A 12,477-nucleotide genomic window follows, 5' to 3' on the forward strand; every position below is an offset into this window, starting at 1 on the left:
AGTATCTGCCACTTCATCTTAGCTCCTATAAACAAAATTTCCAAAATTGTTCCTTAATGAACAGATGCTATATCACCCGCAGCAAGTAGAGAGGACAGGGTGTCATTTTAAGATTATTATTTAATAAATACCGGTCCCGATCTTTTTTTGTGGTCTTCATTACATAGTATCTATAAAACTAAAGTCGCTGTCGCTGTCTATCCGTACCTATGTATGCTTAAATCTTTAAAACTTCGCAACGGATTTTGAAGCGGTTTCTTATTAAATAAAGTGATTCAAGAGGAAGGTTTATATGTATAATACATGTACACCCGGGCGAAGCCGGGGCAAGTAGCTAGTACACAATAAGAAAGAAAATAAATGTTTTGAATATCAACATCACATATCGATATGATAATATTTTGGCAGTCTTGTCAAGATAGTTAGGTACGTAGCTAATCAATTTAAAGTGGTTATATCCTAACTAATGTAATAAATGCGAAAGTGAGTTTGTTTGTTACGCTGAATAGATTATGATGAAATTTGGTTTCTTAACAGATCCGATGACCCTAGAGACGAATATAGGGGTTTTTCTGTCTTATAAGGGAGTGGATTATTTCGGTATGAAACCTTTTATTTAATCGTCCGATTTATTTTAACTTCAGCCTTTGCGGAATAAATGTTTATTAAATAAAAAACATTTATTATTAGATTAATAAGTGAAACGAAAACTTTATGCACCGCTTTCCGCTGACTAAGGAGTGTGAAATTTGGCGCCAGCAGAAAAGTGCAAAAATCTAATATTTTTTATAATAACACTGTACCTAAATGTCTTTAATAGATTAAAATTAATGAAAATTATATACACATTACTAGGCCTTGGATACACACACATAGTATACCTTAGCAATTAAAATTATCGTTAATTATTGTTAAATGTTGACCACTGAGACACTAGTAATAATAATTGATATTGCGAGTGAAGTCACAGAAAAAACTAGTATCGATGTACTGTGAACAATGACGAATCATATATTTTTCCAAGAGCCTACACATAGGTATAGGTATTTTTACCTATACATAGGTACAGATAGATTACTGAAACACAAATATTATTTAAGTAATCCGTGTCACATACAGCCTTCAATAGACTTAGGATAGACAATGAAGTCGGTTATCGTTTTTAGGTAAGTGTATTCAGTTGGAAAGTATATATACCAAAGTTATTATACATACCATCAAAATAAACATACAACTAGATGTAACTTGCGGTAGTGATTTAAATAATTTTAGTGATTTAATTAATTTTAAACTTAAAAAACGTCGGCACAGAAAAGAGAAATAAATTACTTCTCTGTTCCTCTTACTTATCTCTCTCCGTCTCTTCTAAATCCAGAGATATCAACAATAGAGGGTTTTCATACAAAAGCTATATTTTTGACTCTCAGTACAAGGATATTTTCATCCTCTTTGAAGTTTGTACCTGATCTTGACCTACGAAAAACCGGCAAAACTCGGTAAAGTACCAGGTCAGTCAGCCAGATTCAGATAATATAGAGGCATATTCAGATTAATTTTTGAAATCGGTTCAGTAATTTTTGGGTTTATTAGTTACAACAGTAGACAAATATTAAAATAAAAAAAACTATAAGTTATTTTCTATTCCAGTTTAGCAGTGGTGAGCTGCTGCGCGCTGCCGTCAAAGCAAGATAGAAAGTTTCCAGATGACTTTATTTTCGGAACCGCCACCGCGTCCTACCAAATAGAGGGAGGATGGAATGCAGATGGTAATTTCATTTTTCTTTTCCCCTTCACTTTTTTCTTAATATTTATGAACCTTTATATAGCTAATTAGGTACGTAGGTATATTAGGCGCATTAAAGGTTACCAGTGTTAGGTGCCTATCTAGTATATTTTTAATGAATGATAATGGAATGGTGCTCACGACTGCGCTAATGGTTTACACTGGCTGGGCAACAATGGAGGATGATAAGATGAATATGAGGTCAGGTCTGTTAGTCCATCGTGACAAATTAATCAGGAATTTCCCCTTCTCTCCAAGGTACTAGGACCTTTATGAGTTACGTAGATATTGTATATTCAAATTGATATACAAAGAAATATAGTCATATTACGAAATTCGTTTTATTTCAGGCAAAGGCGAAAATATTTGGGACTATATGACTCATAACACTCCCGAAGTAATAAAAGACCAATCCAATGGAGACATCGCAGCTGACAGCTATACCAACTATAAGCGAGATGTCGAAATGATGAGAGAACTGGGTTTGGACGCTTACCGTTTCTCTTTATCTTGGTCTAGAATCTTACCTAATGGCTTCTCAAACCAGATTAGTGAAGCTGGTATTGCCTTCTATAATAACTACATCAATGAAATGCTGAAATATAATATTACGCCCATGATTACACTATATCATTGGGATTTGCCGCAAAGGCTCTCAGAGTTGGGTGGATTTACGAATCCACTATTTACAGATTGGTTCGAGGACTATGCCCGTGTTGCATATGAAGAGTTCGGTGACAGAGTTAAACATTGGATTACATTCAATGAACCGAGGGAAATTTGCTATGAAGGCTATGGTAGTACTACAAAAGCACCTCGAGCGAACGTCACTGATATTGCAACTTACATCTGTGCTAAGAATCTAGTTATTGCTCATGCAAAAGCATATTATGCGTATGTTAACGATTTCAAAGATAGTCAAGGTGGTGAATGTGGTATTACTATCAGTGTCAATTGGTTTGGTCCACTAACAGATTCAGAGGAAGATGAAGCGGCTGCCGAAATTAAACGCCAAGCCGAAGTTAGTACGGTATCTCACAAGTTTCTTATGACTTTTTAAGTAAATTTCTTAATAGTTAATTTTAAACTTTCGTGTTTAATATACATTATTTAAATTATTAACCGGGTCTTAACACGAATAATTTTATGACAAATAAAGGTATTTACCTCTCTCGACGTTTCGACTAGGTTGCACTAGCCGTGGTCACGAGCTGACTGGAGTAACAGCGATGTCAATGTAGATAGGTGACAGCAGTTTTTTCTTCATCTACCGTCACTACCTTTATTTTATTATATTTTATACCGTAATACCTTTATTTGCCATAAAATTATTCGTGTTTAGACCCGGTTAATAATTTAAATAATGTAAATTTCTTAATATATATCATACATTGATATATACAATTTTATTTTCAGTGGGGTCTGTATGCAGAACCAATATATTCACAACAAGGTGGTTTTCCCAAAGAATTTTCCGAATTAGTAGCCAAAAAAAGTGACGAACAGGGATACCCACGTTCGCGAATGCCGGAATTTACAGAAGAAGAAAAGTCGTATGTCAATGGTGCTTATGATTTTTTTGGTGTAAATCACTACACTTCCTATTTAATTTCGGCAACCGAATATTTGGATGACTCTACTGCGCCATCGTTGTACAGTGACGCTGGCGTCGGGTCATACACTCCGCCTGAGTGGCCTCTTTCAGCGTCTTCTTGGCTAAGGGTCAGTGTCATTAAATTCTAGCAAAAATAAATTTATTTGAGGACAACGTTCTAATTTATTTTTCTTTCTGCTTTCATGAATAGGTGCTAATAATTTCTTAAAGTATGATAGCGTAGCGGTTTGTATTGATTGCCGCATGCATTCTTATGTACTATAACTACCATAGGATAATTTTTAGTAGCTATGACGTGGTCGAGTGGATTGAGTAATCAATAGTAGGCGGCGTGGTAGTTTCTTGGTCATTCTTCTTGTGATAAGACAGCTTTCCGAATGAGCGGTATATTAACAGAAAACTATGACTAATCAAACGTGCCTAAATTAAGTTTGTTTGAATAAATGATTTTCTATTAGAATGTTCACAGTCGAAAAAAAATGTTTCTTTCAACTGATGTCAGTATATCTCTTTCAGCTGGCTCCTAATAGTATTTATAATGCACTTACACATTTAAAAGAGAAATATGGTGACATCAAATTTTATATAACTGAGAATGGATGGTCGGAAACCAGTGGTGGTGATGATTACAACAGAATTAAATATCAGAGGGCTGCATTGGAAAGTGTCTTGGATAGTATAGATGCTGGCGTTAATCTTAGAGGGTACATGTTTTGGAGTTTGATGGATAACTTTGAATGGATGGAGGGTTACACGTAAGTTAAGAAATATTTTCAATACGAACTAATTTATATCTTTCTGTATATTTATCGAATCTAATGTTACAGAGGGAGGATTGTATATGCTTATTTTACGTTGATAGAGTGCTTTGGTTTTTTATGAAATTGTGCACTGGTTTACGCAGGCACCAGGTAGGGATGATACTGTAGAATAAGAATGAAGTCAGATCAATTAACCCCTCGCGACGAATTCACCAAGAACGAATCATCCTTCATAATGGTTTCCAGAAGGAACTGCGTGGAGGTCACCCTAGCATGATACATTGCTAGCAATGGGGTCACTGGTCCACGTTACTAACAATTCAAACCCACTTAGAGTGATTTGTTTTTAAAATAAATACTATTGCTTCATCAAAATGTACATTTGACGAAACGTAGTATATAAATACATTTTTTACATGTTACTCATTTCTTACAGAGAACGATTTGGTCTCTATTCCGTTGATTTCGAAGACCCAGCCCGCACCCGAACACCGAACAAATCGGCCTTTGTTTACAAGCAAATAATAAAAACACGTGTCATTGATCATGATTATGAACCAGATTCAACAACGATGACCATTGACCAAGGTAGATAAATCATTGATTCTCCTCTGAGTCAACTGAATTAAATAAAATAACTGTAAGCAATGCAAATATTATTATGTATTGTAGGTACCTACATATTATAATTATTAAACGAAATTATAATTGTTTTTATTTATATATGTACCTAACTTACCTACTGTTAAAGACAACAACACATTTATGTGTTAAATCTCACTCAAAGGAGAATATGAGGGGTCATTAGTGAACCTTACTAATATTATAAACGCGAAAGTTTCGGAGTATGCATAGATAGATGGATGTTTATTACTCTTTCACGCAATAATTACTGAATGGATATTAATGAAAGTTTAAATTTACGAACATTATTACTAACTTATACCTCAGAATAACACACATGCTACAAATTTTATGCGAATTAAACCGCGTGCATAGCTAATAATGCAAATATCACTGTTATATTGGTTGTACTGATCTATGTACCTAATTACAACTGTAAAATCGTCCGTACATATCTAAGTAATTTCAAAAGAGAAATGTTAATAATAGCGATACTTTTTAATTGGTAAATTATATGCTTTTATACGGAGGTACGCTTTTTCTCGAGGGAAAGAATGTTATTACATGTAAGAGTAGACAAAGGTGATCAAAACATCAGAAGAAACACATCCACGCCGATTATGCGATATTATAGAAAACGATGTGAATACATCGATAATATTGCACTAAAACATCGATTAATATCGAGATCCTTATTGATTTGAGGTAGTCTTAATAGTATTAGACATTTATTTAGTCTGTGGAAGTTGAGAATATAATTACCTAAGTAGTCTGTGACATTAACAATGTGTAGTTCAGTTATAGCTGAATGTATGAAGAACTAATTACTAAACGAAGTGGTTACTCGTTACTACGGTATCGTTCGTTACTAAGATTTTTATTACAACAAGAATTAAAATTTTGAATGTATCAACGTATTGTTACGTCACTATTTAGTTTAAATACATTGAATCTCTATACCACAGAGTACAAATTTATATCGACTAGATCGGTCGGTACTGAAAAATGTATACTGACTAATTCAATAAATTAATATATATAAGGCACAAGTACCACATATTCCGGTCATCTTAATTTGATGCTAGGTTTTAATATAAATACATAATTACAATGTTTTTTTCTTGTAAGTTTATATATAAATAGAGTACATGCATATAATTATATACACTGTACACCCGCAAGAAATTATAGTAGGTACTCCATTAAACACAGGCCAACAACAGACATCGTATAATAAAATTATACGATGTCTGTTGTTGGCCTGTGTATATATATTATTATTCACATAAATTTTTTGTAAAGAAAAATGTACTAAGAGAATCAAATAAATGTGTGTAATGTAACGTTAATAAAAACGGTAAGTAACTAGAAGAATTCCGAAGTACCTAAGTTATAGTTACTTTGTGCTCGGTACGTTTCATTTCATTTGTAACAGAAAGAACAGTTGATTTAATAATTTCTTCCGTTTAGTTTGTGTTGATTATTATAAATGTAGAAATAGCCTTTGCTGAATATTATATCAATATTTATTAAAAATTGTATTTCTACTCTGCAGTTGTAATGATTTTAAGTATTATTTTGTCTACATATTTGTTAGTAACTACATCAGAATCAAATAAAGAATTTGCTTTAATACAACCACATCAAGAAGCAATAGATGGTAAGTGCACATCATTTAATTTTTTAAGTAACTGTCTATTAAATAATTTACTGTTATGGTAGTACATAATAAGTCATATATTTTTATTTCAGAATTAATTCTATGTCGTAATTGTGGTAACGATGTCACAGCCGCTAATTTCATAATTAATAAAATCAGCCCTGAATCTGATTACACTTTCAATGACACTTTATTCAATAGGCCTGAGGTTATGGTTCAGATGATATTTAGTGATTTTTTCATCCATTTCCCTATAGTAACAACTGACCAGTCAACTTGTATGCCTGTAGGAGAGGTAATAATATAAATTAAATAATTGTCTATTGGGTAGAGTTTGTATAAAAATTATAAGTATTATGTACATTTACAGTGGAATGACATTGACTCTTGGTTTCCTGACTATATTTGGAAGCCATGTGTGTGCCCTGAGTGTGGTGCATATTTAGGCCGGGTGTTTAAACACACCAATCCTAGTAACGTAAATACATCAGATCCATTTTATGGTCTCATATTGGAGAGCCTGATTGGTGAAACTTGTAAATACAATTTTATATAATAGGGTTTTGGCAAACTTTTTGTTGTTTTATGTATTTGATAACTATCTTATTTGATTAGGTTTATTAGCATTTACTATTGTAAAGTTAAGTGTCTTTGTATGTTTTGGCCAATGTGTTTGTTGTGTTTATTTCCATCATGTGATGTTACATTTAGTCTAAATTCCTTGTTAGGAATATCCTGTGGTACATTACATTCGTTCTATATTTATAGTTGCAGTAATCATGCACTGTTGTACCTTGTTCTTTTAGCTAACCAAAGCAAAACACTATTATTTAGTTTGTGGTGTTGCTACTTATTAATAAACTGGAAAATAACTCTCCCGATGTCAATGACAAAGTAATATTTTTATATATGTTACACATACTAATATAATCAGTTTATTTATCAATCCCTTTATTGATTACATGAATTATGATTAGTTAAGATAAATATTTAAAAAACTACATATACCTATGTGCTGTAATACATTTATCTTAACTATTAAGCATTTTAGATATAAAAATAAGTTAATTACTTGTATAGAGTAATTTATTAACTCTATTTGATCTTAACAACTGTTTTTTTAAACACTACATATATTACAAAATAAAAATAATCTGTTTTTGTATTCTTGGTTCCTTCTCTACTATAGTAGTATATAACTAAATAGCACCATATACAGAAATTTAATATTGTCATGTCTATTTTTGTAAAAATACTGTTGCTGCTTCTTTTGTTTTGTTTGTGTTTTGGGAACTTATGACATATTGGCTGGTAATTCTAAATTCAGTAACAAGCATCACTAGTCTGATGTTGAATAATTTGTGATCATTTTGTTCATTTATGTGTATATATTATGTCAAAGTCCTTGAATTCTAATAAATACAATTTCTATCTAATATTGACATGCAACTGTTTTCTTAGTTACAGATTCTATAATTGAATATCCAACTATTTTGGTTAACTAATAATGGCTGCAACTGACAGCCTTACTGATGAGGATAAGGAGTTTTTAGCTAAATGTGAAGAAGAACTGAAAGACAGATATACAGATAAAGATGAAGAGTTCATGAAGGTGTTTAATGCAGATGCCCCTAAGCCTCCAATTATACCATCATGGTGGGTACCACAGGGTGGTGGTAGAAGACATGATAGACGTAATAATAGACGTGATCATCACTATGATAGGTATAGCCCCAGAGACGACAGGAGAGGACACCACCCATACAGGGATAACCACAGTCGGAGGCCTTATCATGACAACAATTATGGTGGCAGAGGTTATGGACACTGGAATTAATAACTCATAACATGAATATTGTATTTGGTTATTATGGATGTGTTGTTATAAAAAAATAAAATCATCTATTTTTCAAAAGAATATATTCTCAATTATTATGGCTTGATTCACATTTTAACAACTTAGATTACACAATAAATCACCAATAAAATAATGTGGCTACAGTAATCGTAAGGTGAAAATCATAACACAATAAATAAATATTAAATTTTTTCACTGCTACTCAACAAGTCTAATGATTATAAATTTGTAACAATAATTATGCCGATATAATTTTTATTTAAACCTAAGATTCATAACTATTATGTTTCTTATGTGTGCAAACAATTAACAATGTCAAAATAGAATTTATGGATACACACACGCGCATAATCAGATTTTTCTAATAGTCAATAGGATACCTTTATTTATAATGGTGACAATTAATATTGTTTAATTTTCGATGCTTGTACTTTCTACCATCAACACAACCTTGAACGCGTGGCTTTTCACAAAAATATATCTCTTTACTAATCTCACATAGCAATAAATTGTTATATACACGAAAACAAGCCCTTGCCCGCATAGGAGCAACAGAAGCGCGATGTGCGACGAGCCTGCTCCCACATCTGACAAATAAATAATTTTATAGGACCAGATAAATCTGAGTAACATCATGCTAAGTGACACGATTCTAAGCACAATGACGATTACATTCATCAAGCTCTCTAAGATAACTATTTAAAATATCTTCACTATTTAATTAATTTTACATACCGGCTACTAATTTTCTGTACTGAAGCATATCATAAAAATAATGTTATACAATTTACGGAATACAAATCACTCATTAGTGTTGCTATTCAGGCGTAACATGTAATGAACATTCACTGCAGACTAAAACGTATGACATTAACTAAATCTACACATGAAATGAGAATGCTTCAATATTATAATAAAATGCAACCATTAATCAAATCACAGTGAAAGTGTACATAATAACCAGAATTATGCTCACTAACTTAATATTATGACTCAACACAAACAATCGATACATATACATAGCTACATAACAACATAACAATCATTTACACAAATAAAAAAACTACTAATTCATGATCATTCCTAATTTATACTTTTATTCTATCTCAGTCCAGGTCGGCCATAACAAGCCTGAGACGACCACCGGACTAGCCTCATTTCATTTCACACAAATCAATAGATATTTCGATGCGTAACACTGGAGAAATAAAAAAAAATTGCATCTAAATACAATGATGAATACTTCGTTAGTTATAAACTTCTACATAACATTATACAATGATTTTTTGATTGTTACAAATATCTTTTAATCCTTAACACCGATGCACAATATTATTTGTATGAATTGACACGTAATCATTATCGAATTGCTCGCGTACGACACGAGCGGTGCGGCGGCGTTATCCAAGCCCACCGCGTACAGTCAGTTTCGTAGAGACCAGAGCGTCGTTGACGATCAAAATTTTCCATAGACACATTCAATTTCATATAAGGATATATCCTTTGATTAGTTTGATTTACAGAGCAGAGTACATTTGATAACTTTTGTTTCCTACACATTAATGTCCGTCGCGCGATTAATATCTTTATGAAGCCGACTGTACCGTAGCGCGACAGTGCAGCAAGACGATCTACTCATCTACCATAGAGTTCCTCATAATGAGCTCTTTCTATTCCATCACTTTCAACTTAATACAAACGACAATTGACTAGGATTAATGCACTTGCTCATCGAGGTGGCGCGAGCGGCGACAGTGCGCGCTTCGCCGGCACTCCATCCGAACGCCTCTAAATTCGGGGAGGGTGAAAACATTGGTCGGGTTCAGTACATTTGACTAGAAATGCGCGTAGACGTTTCGATATCGTCCTCATTGCGGCCGATCGTCACGACGCGCCCTTACGTTTCAAGTCATAATGCGAGTACAAAATCGTTTTCAGACTCATCAGTACTAAAGTCGAATGATTGACTTGTAAAAGTGTCAAATCTTCGTCGCTAATTTCATAAGATAATCTAAAGCTTAATTTGATTTGAAAGTAGAAACGTGGAGCGCTTCAGCCCCTGCGGGCGGTGGCGGCGTCGCGCGAGACGGCGAGGAGGCGTGGTGGACGCTCGCCGCTCAGATGAAGGTCCAGCACTCCATGATCTTGACTATGAAGTCCTCGCGAGTGGTGAGCGGATCGTTGCCGTACGTGGTGCAGCGCTGTGTGCGCCCCAAGTACAAGTCGCCGTCTAGCCACAGGCCGAATTTGCCGCTGTAACATCATTTGAAAATTAATATCTTACTAATTTTACTTAAATTAATAAACGCGGAAGTTTATGAGCGTGAATTACTCAATGGATTTTAATGAAACTTTACAACAATATATAGCAGATTTAACACATAGGGCTATGAATTACACGCGAGTGAAAACGCGGGCACTTCTAGTTAATTTTATATACCTTCACGACGGTATATAGTCGGTCAATATCAACTAACAACATCCTTGAGAACACAACATTTCTTACTAATATTATAGAAGCGAAATATTGTGATTATGGATGGATGGATGGATGGATGTTTGTTACTCTTTCACACTAAAACTACGGAACTATACCTACATCAGAATAATAACATAGGCATAATTTAAAAATATATGTAAACTGGGCGAAATATAATGATAAATATCAAGTAAAGTGTCCAGTAGTGTGACGTAGTCGAAGTTACGCGGGTTAGCTAGTTAGTCACATAAGTATATTTACATCCAAATGGTACCGCAAGGGCAAGCCTACTGTCGTCTCTCGGATTACCTTTAGGATCTTAGTTGGCGCAGTAATACGCTAACTGACGCTATATGCCATTAATTTGGTCTTTCATTCAATACCATTAAAACTAACCATGTTATATGTAGTCAAGTAAAAATAACTTTATACTCACTCGCCAGCGCCAATAGATATGTTGTCTGTGCTTCCTCGAATAAAGTACATGTTGTCACCAGTCCAACCCCAATATTTGAATTTCGTTTTAACTGGCGTGGGTTGATCTGAAAAAGAGTTTATTTTTTATTTCTGACGACCTCGGTGGTCCAGCGGTCTAGTACACCGCTTTACGACCGATGGTCGCGGGTTCGATTCCTCGCACGGCACAAACATTTGTATTCATGAGTATGATTGTTTGTATCGGTCTGGGTGTTTTCTATATATAATATGTATGTATTTACAAAAAAAAATATCTATGTATTTGTATCAGTTATCTAGTACCCATAACACAAGCTTTAGCTAGCTTAACTTGGGTCTAGATGGCGCTGTGTGAATTGTCCTGAGATTATTATTATATATTATTATTATTATTATTTTTACGGATGATAATGGAATCTTGCCAGCGTAAACCGCCAGCACAGGCACCCGCCGGGGCACCAGTGGAGCGTAATAAAAATTAGCATGAAAGTCAGGCCAGTTACCTCATATTGTACACCACCAAGGTATATATATGTATTAAATATATTATATATTATATATATGTATTAAAAAAAAAACATAACAGACGATTGCTTTAAACTCGCCCCAATACGGATATGTTAATATCTCTACTAATTAAAGCTTGATAAAACAATCTCTGTCACAGCAATCTGCAAATCTCGCTCTATCGTTTATTTCTTCACCGACCCATGCAACAATAACATATCCTATTGCAAATTTTGTCAAACGTTGTTGGTTGTTTACGTCTCGCTTTGGGTGTGAGTAACAAACACCTAATATCGGTAAAGAACATTAGGCTTACATCAATTAATCTTTTATTAACACTTACCCCCTTTTTCTTCTGTGTGTTCTTCATCTTTGACTTCGGAGTCCTTGTCCTTATTTGGCTCTATCGTAGGCTGTGAGTGCCGTCGAGTCTCCTCTAGAACTCGCTGGAATGAGAACAACAATGATTCTCCGGTGCCGTAGAAATGTTCGGACGGGTGTAGAGCGCACGATGTCAAAGCTCCAAACACCTGAAAGAACAAAGACAATAAATAAACCACAAATATATCACATGGTAAAACCTTCATAAAGCTAACTAAAGCTCTGTCTTATAGCACAATCCAAATTGAATCTTCCAGCTAGAACAGATTAACCAAAGAAATAATGTAAATTTTTTAATAAATTTAAAAATTGCCTGTAATTTTATTCGCAATTTTGCATTTTTGCGCACCTTC

The 12,477-nt window shown here is 34.0% G+C and overlaps 3 protein-coding genes across 7 annotated transcripts in view; 2 read left to right on the forward strand and 1 right to left on the reverse strand.

Annotated features, from left to right (window-relative positions):
• Positions 1–1,143: 1,143 nt before the first annotated feature.
• Positions 1,144–4,755, forward strand: LOC131844459 (myrosinase 1-like). The gene is made up of 6 exons (XM_059193359.1): positions 1,144–1,166; positions 1,648–1,766; positions 2,134–2,804; positions 3,200–3,505; positions 3,915–4,153; positions 4,596–4,755. The coding sequence occupies exons 1-6, from the start codon at positions 1,144–1,146 to the stop codon at positions 4,753–4,755; spliced, it is 1,518 nt and encodes a 505-aa protein (XP_059049342.1).
• A 1,464-nt stretch (positions 4,756–6,219) lies between these two features.
• On the forward strand, positions 6,220–8,361 carry LOC131844509 (RNA guanine-N7 methyltransferase-activating subunit-like protein). 2 transcript variants are annotated; one of them, XM_059193418.1, is made up of 3 exons: positions 6,220–6,443; positions 6,536–6,738; positions 6,814–7,454. In XM_059193418.1, exons 1-3 carry the CDS (start codon positions 6,344–6,346, stop codon positions 6,997–6,999), a joined length of 489 nt encoding a protein of 162 aa, XP_059049401.1. In that variant the 5' UTR covers positions 6,220–6,343; the 3' UTR covers positions 7,000–7,454. The 2 variants fall into 2 exon arrangements, with proteins under 2 accessions (XP_059049401.1, XP_059049402.1); XM_059193419.1 differs by lacking the exons at positions 6,536–6,738; positions 6,814–7,454 and adding an exon at positions 7,905–8,361 and having other exon boundaries at positions 6,354–6,443.
• Positions 8,362–9,914: 1,553 nt separating this feature from the next.
• Positions 9,915–12,477, reverse strand: part of LOC131844511 (TLD domain-containing protein 2) — an 84,411-nt gene continuing 81,848 nt past the window's right edge. For all 4 annotated transcript variants that reach the window (XM_059193423.1, XM_059193422.1, XM_059193420.1 and 1 more), the window contains 3 exons: positions 12,087–12,273; positions 11,217–11,322; positions 9,915–10,554 (listed from right to left, as the gene is read on the reverse strand). In XM_059193423.1, the coding sequence (XP_059049406.1) occupies positions 10,419–10,554; positions 11,217–11,322; positions 12,087–12,273 (429 nt within the window). In that variant the 3' untranslated portion in view covers positions 9,915–10,418. The remainder of the gene's footprint in view (positions 10,555–11,216; positions 11,323–12,086; positions 12,274–12,477) is intronic.

This window comes from Achroia grisella, unplaced genomic scaffold, assembly GCF_030625045.1.
Source record: "Achroia grisella isolate CSIRO2021 unplaced genomic scaffold, CSIRO_AGI_Agris_v1 utg402, whole genome shotgun sequence".
Classification (NCBI taxonomy): domain Eukaryota; kingdom Metazoa; phylum Arthropoda; class Insecta; order Lepidoptera; family Pyralidae; genus Achroia; species Achroia grisella.